Here is a 15,859-nt window from a genome sequence, read left to right as displayed (position 1 = left end):
TAGAAACCTACTACAAAGGCCCTGTATGCTGAAAGCTCGTAGCAATGTTGATAACAGAGCTAGGCACCATATATATACTCTGCTCCTCAGGAGTCAGTCATGGGATTTCTCCCTTCATTGGAGCCCTTTACCAACTCATATGGGCCCAGACAGAATGTTTGGAGTATCATTTTAGACTGATTGGCTGACGATAACCTTCCAGCAATTACTGGGAAAAGTGTATACATTAGCAATAAGCTTGTCCTGCAAATTATGTTTCATTGTCTTCAACAATACAGACAGGCATTCTGTACATCATCTGTACATCAACATCTTATGCTTCTCTCAAAATCTGAGAGAAGGTTCCAAAAGGGAACAATGACAATTGATGATGCCATTTTATAAGGTCAAATGGTCACTGTGTGACTTTATGGTAAAAGTTTGGACATGCACATGCACAAGACAGTATTCAGACACCACCCCTGGCAGTTATCTGGAGTTCAAAGAACAGGATTACATATTTTAATTAAGCATATCCCTATCTATTTACTTGCTTTAACAATATTGCACCAATATTGAATTGGTCACTATTGAATTAAACTGAAATGAACTGAACTGAGAGAGAGACAAAGTTGGAAAATGAACGCTCTTAAGGCATTCTCAACAGCGGCATTTTTGTAAGTTTTGAAACTTCTATATGCTGACTCTGCACAGCACAATACATATCTACTTACTGGGACAGACCAATGCTGCATATGATTTGCTGTGGAAACTGCATATGCACATAGGGGAGTGACACTGAGGTGGTACAGGAAATCTGGGAAATTGAACCAGACCAAGAACATTTTACTAAAGCTGAGTTGAGTCACTTTGAAATGTGGTCTTCCCTAGAGGGGCCAAATAGCTATCTGGGAAAATGAAACATGCTATTAAGGATTTCTCAACAGCTATATTTTTGTAAGTTTTGAAACAAAAACAAATACAGACTTGCTGAATTCTGTGTTCAGAGGTTATGCTTCGACTAGGCAGTCTTATTTACAGTTTTATTTACATTATGTTTTTAAATCCCACTACAGCTATAGCACTACAGCTACTGACATAATTGTGTTTGCAAGTATTCTATTCTCCAGCTGTCGTCCTTACACTGAAAAACAAATACCATAAAGGTCACTCTCTGACTGAGCTGAATTCCTCACTACACATTCTCATTACACATTTACATGTCATTTGACTAGAAGTTGCATGCAGCACTAGAATAAGATCTTTAACGAAATTATTATCTGTACATTTATGTGTGCATGTGTGTGTGTATGTGTGTGGGTGTGTGTGCATGTGTGTGTGTGCTTGTGTGTGTGTGTGTGTGTGTGTGTGTGTGTGTGTGCATGCGTGCGTGCGTGTGTGGTTAGAGGGAACAGGGGAATTAAGGGAGCCTATCATTGAGTGTCTTTCTGCCAGTAACCCAGTTTGAGGTGCATGTTCTCTCTGGTCTGCTCTTATGGTAAAAGTTTAACAGGATTATCTAGCAGTTAGGTAACACTCAAGCCAGTCAAAGAAGATAAGATTATTTACATTGGCACTGCCTCTAGGTGTCAAAGTGAGTCAGAATTGTGCTGTATGCAAGCAAAATTATTTAGCATACATTTTCCTGCAAGCTCAAACCACACACATGCACACTAACACAGTACGTGTTTAGACATGTCAAGATTGGAATGAGTAAATAATCAAACCAAAGTATTAAATGCATAGATTGAATGAAAATAAATAAATGAAAACTTATAGGCATAGTAGAAGGCAGAATGTGTATTAGTTATCTAACAAATCAACATCTTTAGTAAAATTCATCTTTCTGATAATGAGATTTCAACTCAAGGTGTTTTTTTAATTACAGACATAATTTTATGAATGTGTCTAAAAACTGTTCTCCTGCTTTTAGGACACAGGTGCTTTGCTTCAGAGGATGGTTTATATTATCTACTTTGACTGCCTGACTGTGGTTCCTCTGTCCCCAGATCGTTGAGACATACTCTACCATCTCTAAACCCCTGAAGAAGGAGCATCTGGAGTCAACACAGCAGATCAGTGGGCAAATAGGCTCTGGAGAGGGCTCTAAGGAACACGTATCCTGGCCTTCCGGGGAGCAATACTATGAGGCAGTGGGTGAGAACACTTGGTCTAAAGTGTTTGATTTTGACCCAGCCTATGCCACCATCAATCCCAGACAAAAAAGAGAGTTTCAGTGCAGCAGCACATTAAAGCCAAAGAAGAGGAATGGTGAGCCAATGCAGGGACCAGAGTGCACCATGGTATACGAGAACCTTTATGAAAGCATTGGGAATTTGAAGGAGGGCACCAACAGCACCAGCACCACCACCGTCTTCACGTTTGATGACGGCAGGAAAATGTACGTCACAGGGCTGTAGAGATCTTGATTGGGTACATGTGAATTTAAAAGAAGTAAAAAAAATGACTATATCAGAATTTAAGATATTAGCATAATTGCAAAGTAATTGTGTAAAACCATGGAGCTCAATATACACCTGTCTCTAATGTTTTTGTTTATGAACACGGATAAATGAACACATACCACAGACTTATTCAGACTAATGGAATCAACATTTATAGCTCCAAAAGACCTTTTCATCAAATCTGGCATCTCTTCTGTGTTACAATCTTCAATGAAAGTATTGGTCTAAAATATGACCCTGTCAAGACCTCACTAGATCTGTAAATTTATCTTCTTTAGAAGGCTGTTTTATTTTAAAGTGTATTTATGTTATATTGCATGGTTCTGTTGGTGTTTTTGTACCTCTGGGTAGCCGTAAAGGTGTAATTCTTCAGTACTTCAGTGTTTTTTTTTTTGTTTTTTTTTAAATGAAATGGCATGTGTCCTCCACCTATTTTCTGACAGTCAGAAAACCTAGAACAGTTGTTGGGTTTTTCACCCACAAAGTCTTCTTTATTTCCCAGATTGAAAACTCAAGTATTTCCTAGCAAAGAAGTAAAACTTTTGAGCTTTTATATGAAATAGAGATAAGAGACAAAGAAGCCCCACCCAAAACAAACAATCAAAAAACACACTTCACATTACAGTATGTGTGGCAGATGGGAGGTATGTGTTACGATCTGGTACTGGGTCTAGGAATCGGGACACTCTGTGTCTTATACATAACACTCTGTGTCTTATACATTATACATAAACAATTATTAAATCTACAGTAAATAAATCTTGTAATAAATCTTACAATAGAGTCTAAGGGCAAATTCTATGCTGTTAGTAATGTTGTAATTGAATGATTAGCTTAGGGATCAAGGTCAGTTTAGTTATAGAGATTTTTTTTTTTCCAACCTGGGGAATTTAAATATATTGGGTTATATTAAGTACAGTATCTTTTATTGTACATATACTATATATCATGATTAAAAATGAGATGTTTATTTATTTTTTTATTAAATAAATTGTATCATTGTTTATTTTCCAGACTTATAATCGTTAGGAATGCTAGCACCACTGCCATCCATGTGTTACAGTGTTCTTTAATTGGTCAGTCTGGCTTGCGTATGTCTACATTTTATAAATTATTATTCTACATTTTTTACTTGGTATTTCATTTAAAGGAGAATTGTTTCTATAAATCAATGTGCTCCCAAAATCTGTGCTCAGAATTGAATCCTGCAGTACATGTCATATATTGCAGCTAAAGAGCAGGCCATGAGGAGGCATCATGCAACATTGTGTTATATGCTGAATCATACAGTACAGATTTTTTTTTTGTTTTGGAAAAGCAGTACGAATCTGCAGAACCAAAGCCAACCCGAACCAATCATACGCATTAATAATGTGCATTCTTGAAACTCAGTTGAAGAAATGTCCCATGATTTCCTCTGTCACAAAGCTGTCTACTGAAGTGCTGTACATTAGGCCTAGTAAAAAGCATGTATGGAGCAGGAAAAAATTAACAGAACCAAACTGCTACCAAGGTATGAATATTATGTGCCCATCCTCCACCAACCCCATGGTTATGCTGGTATATTTTGTACACTCAGTTACAAATGTCCAATTCAGCTCGGCTTCATATGCATATTTTCAGGATTAGATAGGTGCAACTCAATGTTAAAAAAAAAAGATTGTAAAGATTGTAAAAAAAAATTGTAATATTTTTAGCTAATAATTGATTACATTGTTACATTTTTTTAATTTTAATTTTTGTAATAAAGTTGCATATTAAAGCATTGTTTGTTAACTGTTGTAATTGTATGTATGTATGTAATTTACATATTATATATAATATACTAATATAAGTACTTGCTAGAACTTTCATTGCTATTAAGAGCACCAGATAGATGCAAGCATGTTTATAATATACAGCCTTGCACGTGCCTACTTAATAGATCTAGACTGCTTAAATGAATTCCTTGTGGAGGAATATTAATTTCATGGCATGGTGTATCTGATGTGTTAAAGTGCAAAAAAAATGTGTTTTAAAATGATATCTAAGCTTCTGCACGCAGTAGGGAGTTTATATCGTCGCTAGTTCTTCTCCCTTAGCAGTCAGCACCGGCCGGCAAAATCAGAGAGCCACGCCCCCGTCAATGGCTGAAAAGAAGTAGTCTGACATTTTCCAAGTCGTCCAATCAACGACCGTTATTCAGTGGCCGCGTGCCAAAAAAGAATATTTCTCTACTCCAAAAGCCAATTAGAATCAATGGGAGGCGGGGATATGCGAAATCTTACACGGCTGCACGCGCAGTGGAGAGTGGGCGTGGTGTGTATTCGGGCAGGGAGAAAAGCAAAACAGTCCGTTTAACTTGTCCCTTTACCGGCTGCATTTGGCTTGTTTTAGTCTGCTAGCGGAATTTAGTGTTTCCGTCGATATAACTGCGCTTTGTAGTCAGGACCGTAGAAGATAAATGTATCTTTTCTCGCTAGGTTGTAAAATCTGCCAACATCTTATGCTTCTTTAGATTCACTTTGGCCTGTTTGAAAATGACTTCGAAGCGCCTCCTCGATAAGAGTCCGGCCGGTGTGAGAGGGACCGGCGCCGGGCACGTAGTGTACGGGGGAAACTACTGCACTAAAGTCAGCGAGCACTTTTCAGCAAAGACAGCAGGAGTTATAACGAGAAAGAAAGCGCCCGCGACCGTAAACGGGTTTGACACCCAGATAGTGGACACTTGCTCCCTGCAGGAGCCCAGCAAAGAACCCTGTCCAAATGGAAGCCAGTTGGCTTCAGGCCGAGAGAAACACAATAGCAAAAAAAAGGTGAGTAATCTCTGATGTCGCCGTTTGCGATACTTGAAACATGAAGCCCGACTGTAATGCAGTTTGGTGCACAGAAAACCGCACGTAAAGATGAACATTTCCACTTTAAAACTACACAGTCTCGTCGCAAAGTCGTTGTTTGTTTAAAGAAAAAAATAATACGATGTTGACAGTTAGTTTCCTCACTAAAGCACATTTGCAAGTGATGTGCGTTTATTTTAAGATGGCGACTTGTTCAAAGTTTAAGAAGAGGAAAAGAGGGCCGGACAGCGTCTCCCCTCCCCCATGCTGAGCTCCATGCCGCTGGATTCTGCGTGCATAAGTAGATCCGAGTGGCGAAAATGTTTCATAACAAATTTGGGTGGCATAAAGAGCGTTGACCGCGTGTTTCAATCTATTAAATATAGAAAAATACGCGTGTTGGCAAGTTTGTTAGTTGGTTTGTTACAGTAGCTCCCTGTAGGCGTCACGCCCCCTTATACCGAGCGTGCAGCTCCTGTCTTATCCGCACTAACCACCAGGGTCGCTGCGAATCGCTTAGATACTTTCTTGTTTATACGCTCATGCATGTCGAGACTCACCGGAAAAGTCACGGAATGAGGTATCATGCAGTGTGTGCATTAAATACATTTATAACAGTCCAGTTCATGGGGAATTGTATTGCCTTGTGCACTGTTGCCCAACCCACCGCAGCCCTGCTCAGGAAAAAAGTTGTATCAATAAATTATTTCTGTCATCCATCAATCCATCCATTTGTTATTTTTGATTAATAAACATGGTGGATCACTTATACACCACATGGTTAGTAACAGCTTTTTGCCATAGGTCTTGAAGTTTCCTTCAAAGCTAAACATAGCTCTCTTACGTTCTCTTCTGCTGCTGAGGGTGCATTTTTTCTTATGCACATGTTCTAGCATGTTTTGTGGATAATGCTATGGGACTTATTAGTGCTTGCTAGATTAATATCCCTTGTCAGTAAAGGTAGATTGATTGATTTATTTTCACTTATTAGCAGTACTTGCCTTTCTTTCTTCTCTCTTGCTGTCATTTCTGCTGATCATTCACACTAACAAATACCCCTGGAGTTGTTTTTTTTTAAACTTGATATTGACCATAAGATAAACTTAACTGTGACCTCAGTAGCAGCTTCTGAAATAACTGGCACCCAGCCTCACAATGGCAGTGACCTTATTGGGATTGAAATATAATTGATATCTAGCTTGCACAGTCACATTCATGATGCTCACTGAGAGCTCCTGATGTTGCATGGTCTGTGGTATGCAATAGCTAGTGATACTAGCATTGGACTAGCACTAAAATCTGCAGACGTCAATCCCTATGTAGGTGAGGTGATTGACACATTGCACCAGGAACAGGTCTCCTTCTGCCAACTTGGTTTTGCCAAATATGCTCTGGAGATAGGGAGTGCATTTTTCAGATCACAAACCACCATGCCTATACAAACTAGCCTTGTGACATCTTAATGTCAATGCAGTCTGGTCTGATTACAAAAAAGGTAGACTCCACAGTTTAGAACATTGGAGTTTCTGCTCCATTTATTTTTTTTGCTAAGATGGAAGGCAGTTTCCATGCAATTTTAGGATTTGAGATGGCTCAACTGGTTCTTAAAAGCCCTCCGCTACTGTAAGTTGTCAGATCATGACATGCTTTCTCCAGATTGGAGGCTTTATAGCAATATCCTATTTCCATTTTCACATCACTCTAGAACATAGATTATTGATGAGTTTTGTGTTCCAAGGAAATAAACAAGATTTAAACTTTCTCTAGATGCATAGGTGCATTTGAAATGTGTTTAGGACCCTTCATTGAACTCAGAACCCATTCATGATGCTGCTGCAATAATGTTGGACTTCAGGATTTTCTTCAAAGCCATTACTGTTGTAATAACCAGGCTTCCCTACACCCATTTGTTATTTATTCAATGTATATTGTCTTAAGCCTCTTTGTTCTCTTCATGTCATCATGTCATTTGTACTGTAAAATTTCCACTGTTTACCCATCATAGTGAAAGGCAATATAAGCTGGTAGACAGAGATTACACATCTAGTGATTCAGTACTGAACTTTGACTAAACAAGGAGTAAAGATTGTCTATACGCACATAAATATCAGGTAAAAATATATCTCTGATTAATCGCCCACATGGGGAAATATGGATTCAAAGATGGTAGAGACTGGTATTCAGTCAGCAAAAGCTCCAAGGCATTTGGTTTGAGGTCTCAAATATGGATTCAAAGATGGCAGAGACTGGTATTCAGTCAGCAAAAGCTCCAAGGCATTTGGTTTGAGGTCTATTGCTTTTGCATTTACAGTAACAGTTTACAGTTGTTAATCCAAATAAATTAATTTGACTATGAAGGTAATACCCACATATTACTTGTATTTAGAACCCTTTATGAATTTTAAATGTTGATTAAAAAATGTACAAATTGAAAAAAATCAATACATTTTTCTGTCTAGAAAAAATATCTTCATACGCAGCTTTGGCAAATGTTTCATTCAGACTTCCTGTTTATTGGCCGACGTTTGTCCAGTGCAGTGAAAAGGTGGCTTTAACCGAGTGAGATGCAGGAAGCTGACGCAGGGGAAACGGAGCACACGTCGTTGTTGGGGATCTTTGTTTTGGTGGCTCGGATGCTCGTATCTCGAAAATTTGCTCGTATCTCAAGCCAAAAATATGGTCGAATCACAGCTCGTATCTCAAAAAAATCGTATGTCAAAGCACTCGTATCTCGAGGTATCACTGTATACAGAATGGGTTCTGTGCAGTCGTCAGTGCAAATGAGACCGAATGGTGTACTTCTGATCCTCATTGAAACTCTTCACTGATCATTTCAGATTTGCTTCATAATTTTTGTAAATAATGTATTAACGGTAGTATTGAAATCAATGTGTGTGTGTGTGTGAGTGAGTGAAACACATGGAGAGTTGGTATCTGGTGCTCTCCAAGTGTTTCATGATGGGTTTTTTCTTAATGATAATAAATAGAATGTATAAAATAGCTAGTGGAGTCAGCCTTTTAACAAAGCATGCAAAGTTGGTGCAAAGTCAGCACAACAGCCAATCAGGTCAACCCAGCTGAGGGAATCACCATAAAACAACAATGAGAGAAAGCTATGGAAAGATAATGAATAGTGATAGGCCAGAGGGTAAAAGTGTTGAAGAAGGTGGGGTATCTTCATTTCATGATCTTTCAGTCACGCCTGCTTTCACGCTACCAATTTGTTTCACCATTTATTCATACCACCAAGTTGATTATGTATGGAATGTAAAGTGAAATGTTATTAGGCAATCATTAGCGTTGAAGAATAAGTTCCTTATAATATGGGATCATTTTTTATTGAAAAATATAAATCTGTTCACTTTGTAGTTCTGAACATGGCATTGTGGTAACAGTTTATGCTTGGAAAACAAGCATTGGGTATAAATGTGAGCTGGCATACAGTCAAGAAAAATTTATTGTATTGTGTACCAATCACAATGACACGAGGCACTAATGTCAGGTCGGAGGATAGCACTTTCCTCAGAGTGTCTGCCTCTACCTGGCATTGCATGATAAGCAGGTTGAATACATGTGGTTAGCTGGCTTCACATGACTTCATAGGAAGCCCTTCTTGGATGGTAGTGTGATGGGGAGACCTGATTGGATGGAAGAATGAATTAGGGAGAATGGGGGAAATTGTTAAAAAGTTATTTTCCTTGTAGCCTGTCTCAAAAATGTATTGTTGAATGTCACTGTGAAACAGTAGCTCACAAAATTCCTGAACCAATGATGCATTTGCTTCACTTGACAAATCCATTTGCTTCATCACAATAATTGACTTGGAAAGCAAAAATGTTGCTTATTAGCAGCAGCCAGCTAGCTCTTAGTCTTTCCAGAACAAATTGTTAACTAGTGAGTACCTCTCCCATTTGCACTCCCACCAAACTGTAGAAGTTTGTGCCCATCTCCAAGATACTGTATGTAATCAGGAGTGTATTCCAGTATTCACACAGAGAAGTCTTGATACAGAGCCTGTTGTGTCATTGCTGTAAGATGTGAGTAGACATGTTTACAACAACTGCGTCATTAAATCTTACATTTTGGCCAGAGTGCCCCTTTAAATGTTTTAAATAACTGTCATTTCTTCTTTTTTTCTCATACTTTCTGAACAACGACTTATGTTTATTCAGTCCACACTTTCAGAGCACTTTGACAGAAAGTCAACAAAAGACCTGTCAAGTCATGTTCATACTCTGCATGTGTGTGAAAGCACAACAAGACATGTATGTTAACTTGCAGGGAAAAAAACAATGGTCAGAATCATCATGCATTTCCTGCCAGTTCAACCTGCCTCCTTTTCAGCCACAGCCAACCCTTGACTATACCCCTGCTGCCACAACACCGATTAGCCGTCACAAAAAACGTCCTACTATTGTGTACGTCTCCTTTGTGCCACCAAAGCATCTCTGACCCTTCTAGACAGGGAATGAAATAGAAATATCATGAAGATGCAGGTTCAGTTATCTCTACTTTTTCAGAACGGGGACAAATGTCTGTGACTTATTATGCAAATGTGGCATAGTTGTTGGTGCTAGATAGGCTGGTTTGAATTTAAGAAACTCTCCTGGGGAGGCAAAAGACATTGAGTCAGCGACAGTTCTGTGGGGGGAAATGTCTAATTGATGCAAGGACAGAAGAAATTTGGCCAGGATGGTTGAAACTACCCAGAAGTATATAATAATTCAAATAATTACATTTTACAACTATGGTGGTTGCATAACAGAAACCCATAACAGAAACAAGACATTGACCTTGGGCTTCAGCAGAAGAGCACATCAGGTTCCACTCCTGTCAGACAGGTACAGGAATCTGAAGCTATCTCAGCCACAGGCTAACCTAAGCTGGACAGTTCAAGATGATCTTAAAAAAATCACCTGATCTTTTTCTGGTCTTCAACAGTCTGGAACCTGAGGTGATCATCTGCTGTAGCCCAGCTTCCTCAGTGTTTGTATTTTCTGACATGCTTTTCTGCTCACCATGGTTGTCGATTGCTTATTTGAGATACAGCAGACTTCCTGTCATCTCAGATTCATCTTGAATTCTCTACGGATTTCCCCTATCAACAGAGTGTTCGTTGACAGCCTGGAGACCTTTTGCACACTTTTTTGTTTCTTGTGCACCACTCTGTGTAAACCCCAGAACTGTTGTGAGCAAGAATCCCAGATCGGCAGTTAACAAAATACTCAATCCAGCCCATTTTGCACCAACAATGATGGCACAGTAACTGATTAGATAAATGCCAGAATATGTAATATGTACACGTGTTCCTTATAAAGTGGACATTGAGCGTATACATAGCTGGTCATTGTATTGATTGGCCATACAAAAACAATTATTAGTGATAGAAATAGATGGGAGGCTAAGTCTGACTTCAGTTTTGTGCCCTTGCACACATTCCTCACAGTGTAGGTGAGCAAATGTGTGATCCGGGATCACATTCCTGTAGCTGATATTCAACTGTCTTACACCACTGGACTGTAAAATAATGTAAATAATGTTCTTTCAACAACAGTTTGTAATTGAGTTGAATTTTACATCCAAGAGCTTCTGTGGAACTAACTGGTCAGCACAATGTTAGTCCAAAAAGGGTGTGTCAGACTCCAAGTGGTTTTATCCACAGCAGACCCATGTGTCGTGGGCTGTCTATGCAGCTCTATTCACAACAAAGTGCACCACAAGGCAACGAGACTCCAACCAGGGGTAGGGTGTCAGGATGGATCAGTTATGTCTGGAAAGAAGACGTGGTCACACAGGGAAATCAGAAACTGGGATCTTGGGAGTGGCATGTATCGTATCAACAGAGACAGAGGGAGAGAAAATGCGAGAAATATTTCTATGGGGGTTTTTACACCTGGTCACTTCATGCGTTTTCTGTGATCAGTTATCTATCCGATCGTAAAAAGACCAGGTGTAAATGCCCTCCAAAACGGTTTCGAGACGGATATAAATCAGATCGCTCAAACCACTTCAGGAGGTGGTCTGGGACGCATTTCAGATGAAACTGGACAGGTGTAAATGAATGTGGTTGTTCAAGCCACATACGTCAGCACTATACTCCTCCCAAACGGACATACGTCACTCGCAGGTGACTCACGAGTCATGCATCACGCCAGAAACAAATATGGTTTCCCATCAGTGCTGGCTCCGATCTTTCACCCAGGTGTCTCGTTTGGTCTTAAAATGCACTGCTGCTGCCAGCGAAAATGCAGCAAACAGTAAATGCTGTTTTTTGTAGCAACCGCATACACCAAAGCGTGTTACATGTCAATTACCCCAGAAATGAGGTAAAATATATTTGCATATTGGGCGGGAGTAGAAATATCGGATTGATATCCGATTCGCCAAGACGCATTTATGTGGCCTAATGTAAATGGAACAGATTTAACAAATCAGATAGCTATCGGATCAGAGAAATCACATGAAGTGACCAGGTGTAAAAAGGCCCTATGATATGATGTAGGTATGACAGTTGTAGATTATTGTGACTAATGCTTTGTTTTATTTTCAGGCCTTCTGTACAAGTGGGGAGCGTGAAAGGGAGGTGGGTCCAGGGGAGGTCCTGAATTGTTGTACTCATCGCTTGAGCATAAATGGACAGAGGCAAGAGGACCACATGCAAGTGGACTCCATAATTTCATTAAGGAGCGTGTTGCCGCTACGTGTTACAGATGTTTCTGTGGAGGAGATCTATGCATCCTCTCATATCCCCGTCCCTCGCAACAGGTGAGTTTTATAAAAGCTCAGTTTTATTTGTATTTCCCAACAGCTATTTGTAACTAACACAGTGGTACAATTTAATGACACTTCCAAGTCTGAGTTTTCAATAGTCCTTCTATGATCCCCTAAGAAAGGGGGTCTAGGATGAACTTGATTAATGATTCTTTTCCTGGCATTTGGATGTTTTAAACAACTTCGTTCATAGCATTGTTTTTCCATTCCACACATCTGACAAAAGAAAACAACCACTGGCGCACTAACAGATAAACAGGTTGGTCAAGGTGAACAACAGCGTTTGATTTGCAAAAATTTGTGATTGCTGTATAGCAACAGTCACTGACCTCACCAGTGACCTACATAGGAGAGCGGTGAAGGTATCACATTGTTTGAAGAAGAAATATTGTGGCCTTACCACAAGTTACAAACCACCCATCAAGGATAAGAAATGAGGCCAGATTGGGAATTGCAAAGAAATACAGAAATGAGCCACAAAAGTGGAACAACTTTTAGTTAGAAGTTTGAATTACCTTCTACCGAAATGATGAGCAGATCTTTAGCTTCTCCAAGCTCTGGACTTTACATGATGCAAAACATATGAGCTCATAAGTCAAGCACTGTGGAGGTAGTGCCATTGCTTCACTTTGAATGGCAGCTTCTAGAATGGGCTAACTAATGGGCCATGTTAATCACCATAACCAAATTGAGCATTTATTTCACCTCCTAAAGAGTAGACAAAAGGAAGAATTTTCCAAACCAAATAACTGACCGTGTGTGATGAGCCTTGAAAAGAATCACAAAATTTTAAAAATTCATTTGAAAGTTGTGAACCCTTTAAAAATTCCTATATTTCTGCATAAATATGACCCAAAACAACATCAGAGCTTTAAACAAGTCCTAAAAGTAAACAAAGTGAACGCAATCAAACAAATGAGCCAAAATATTATACTTCTTCATTTAATTATTGAGAAAAATGATCCAACATTGCATATCTGTGACTTGCAAATGTATGTGAACATTTGATTTATAACTGCAATTAAAGTTTTCTGGAGCTTTTGATCAGTCCTGTCGCAAGAATTTTATTCCATTCCTCAGTACATAAGAGCTTCTACACTGGGATTTTGGTAGGTGTCCTTGCATGAACTGCTTGCTTCACTGGGTCCTTCCACAATTTTCCTTTGGATTAAGGTCAGGACTTTGACTTGGCCATTCCAAAACACTATCTTTGCTCCTCTTTAATCTTTCTTTGGTAGACAGACTTGGGTGCTTATGATCCATGTCTTGGTGTATGACCCATTTTCTCTTGAGATTCAGTTCATGGAGAGATGTCTTGTGATTTTCCCTTTAGAATTCTCTGGTATAACTCTGAATTCATTGTTGCAACAATGGATCATTCCTCCACATATTAATTTTCCTATATTCCTGGAATAATACTGCATACATATCTGGGGGGAAAAGCATTATTCCAAAAACACACCCGATAATTCAAAATAGTGTTGATGTCTATTAGATAGAAAGCTTGGACTTTTGACAGCTATCATTTTTATATTGAGTATTCTATTATCTTATTTGGCCTGGCAAGGGATATTTGATGCCAATAATAAAAGTGTAACGATCAACTTGTATTTTATACTGTTATACTCTTCTGACGGTCAGATTTATGAAAGTCTGCAAATAAGTCAGTTGATATAATCAATTAGCTTTAACTTCAGTTGTAGACAGTTTATTATTATGAGCAATATAGAGTGGACTGCAGACGTTAAATTGTCATATTAATGAATTTGTAGTCTGCAGTAATCTATAATCTGCAGTAGGGCTGGGCGATAAAACGATAACAATATGTATCGCGATAGACACGTGATCGATAGCGATAGAAAATGTGCTCGATAAAACATTCAAAATTTTTTATTCTTTGTTGGAAGAAAACAGGTTGCGAAGCAAGTTTGGTTGCATTAACAAAGGCACCCGTTCTCTGACACGCTAACAGACAATCATGTAACAGTATCATGTCTGGTTGCGCCATATTGTTGTCTCGTGCTGGTGCTGGATTCCTCTTCAGTAACCGGCGACTGATGAGCAGAAAATGAGCCGCAGCGAGCGAGGAAATTGTAAATAAAAGAGGAAAAGTCAGTTTGCCGGTATGGCAGTTTTTTGGATATTATAACTAGGGCTGAAAAGATTCCTCGAGTAACTAGATTACAAAAATTATTCGAGGTAAATTCCTCTGCCTCAAAGCCTCTTTTAATTCATTTTAAAGCTCAAGTCACGTTCTTGTGCAATTATTTTGTGTGTGTGTGTGACAGTGACAACGCGCTTACGTAAAAGTGGAAGGAGACGCGAGGAGTAAGCGGTCTTTTGATTTGAGGGCGCGTGTTAGTGCTTGCTGCAAAATGGAAGGGCGCGATAACAATGTCAACTAGATTTGTAAAGTTCGTCGAGACAAACTTTGATGTTGGCTTTGACGGTGCAAGTATTCGCAAAGGCCAGTGCTTTTTGGAGGCGAGTGGACATAAGGGTTAGTGTTACTTTTGGAGGCAAGTGGACAGAAAGATTGTGAAAGCTACTGGACCGCTAGGGTGCCAATACTTTTGGAGCGGACATGAGCATGTGACGTGATCCGAATACCCGTGAGGCAGTTCCCCTCATTGTGCTGAGTGTTTTGATATGTCACATGTCCATGTTGTGCAAATTTTTGATTTTCACGTGACGTCACGTGACGTGGCCAGAATACACGTGAGGCAGTTCCCTTTATTGTGCTGAGTGTTTTGATATGTCACATGTCCATGTTGTGCAAATTTTTTATTTCGCTTATTTTGGGGGCGGGGCTACAGGTGACGTCACGTGACGTGACCAAAATACCCGTGAGGCACTTCCCCTCATTGTGCTGAGTGTTTTGATATGTCACATGTCCATGTTGTGCTAATTTTTTATTTTCACGTGACGACACGTGACGTGACGTGGCCAGAATACATGTGAGGCAGCTCCCCTCATTGTGCTGAGTGTTTTGATATGTCACATGTCCATGTTGTGCAAATTTTTGATTTCGCTTATTTTGGGGGCGGGGCTATACACGTGACGACACGTGACGTGACCAAAATACACGTGAGGCACTTCCCCTCATTGGGCTGAGTGTTTTGATGTCACATGTCCATATTGTGCTCATTTTTGATTTCGCTTATTCTGGGGGCGGGGCTACACGTGACGACACCAGTATACCCGGTGGGGTGCCAATACTTTTTTCAAAAAGTGGCTACTGAGGGTTTGGACATTTCATGTCAATACTGCAGTCATTATGGGATTCTACTTATTATAATAATATTATTATTATGTTGGCTTTGTAGAAGCCAACATTCTGATTTCCTTTATAAGCTTATTATTATTATTATTATTATTATTATTATTAATAATAATAATAATAATAATAATAATAATAATAATAATAATAATATTATTCTTAGCTACAAATTTATCAAGAGTAACTCGTCCTAGGGCTTTCGAGCCACATGCACCAAATTCGGATATGTCGTAGACCCTGGTCTGAAGTTTGTTGCTACTACTTTTCTAAGCGATCGGAATTCCGGCATTCCCGGTACGGAAGCTCAAAGTGGCCTTTTTTCGTATCCACTTCCATTATAAATTTTGGAGGTTTATAACTCGGCAAGTTTTCGAGCGATTTACACCAAACTCGGACAGGTTCTTTAGGACGTTACTCCGGACAAAGTTCCGGACTCGGCGTTCCGACGGAACTTTCGGTTTTCCCGTAGTCGACGATGGAACGTCCCATAGACTTGAATGGGGAATTCCTAAAATTCCTCTAAGCTTTCACACACGCAGCGTGCGCAG

General features: G+C 39.4%; 2 protein-coding genes across 4 annotated transcripts in view; both read left to right on the top strand.

The window, feature by feature from the left end:
- LOC132862323 (uncharacterized) overlaps positions 1 to 4,220 on the top strand; it is a 34,315-nt gene extending 30,095 nt beyond the window's left edge. For both annotated transcript variants that reach the window (XM_060894289.1, XM_060894288.1), the window contains exon 7: positions 1,989 to 4,220. In XM_060894289.1, the coding sequence (XP_060750272.1) occupies positions 1,989 to 2,399 (411 nt within the window). In that variant the 3' untranslated portion in view covers positions 2,400 to 4,220. The remainder of the gene's footprint in view (positions 1 to 1,988) is intronic.
- A 507-nt stretch (positions 4,221 to 4,727) lies between these two features.
- slc2a4rg (SLC2A4 regulator) overlaps positions 4,728 to 15,859 on the top strand; it is a 37,410-nt gene continuing 26,278 nt past the window's right edge. Inside the window, exons 1-2 of one of the 2 annotated variants that reach the window (XM_060893468.1) lie at positions 4,728 to 5,239; positions 11,811 to 12,025. In XM_060893468.1, coding sequence (XP_060749451.1) covers positions 4,964 to 5,239; positions 11,811 to 12,025 — 491 coding nt within the window. In that variant the 5' untranslated portion in view covers positions 4,728 to 4,963. The remainder of the gene's footprint in view (positions 5,240 to 11,810; positions 12,026 to 15,859) is intronic. The other variant, XM_060893469.1, reaches the window with a different exon arrangement.

This window comes from Tachysurus vachellii, chromosome 19 (genome assembly GCF_030014155.1).
Source record: "Tachysurus vachellii isolate PV-2020 chromosome 19, HZAU_Pvac_v1, whole genome shotgun sequence".
In the NCBI taxonomy this organism is placed as follows: Eukaryota; Metazoa; Chordata; class Actinopteri; order Siluriformes; family Bagridae; genus Tachysurus; species Tachysurus vachellii.
The sequence above is the reverse complement of the archived record's forward strand: the minus strand, read 5'-3'. Positions and strand labels throughout refer to the sequence as shown.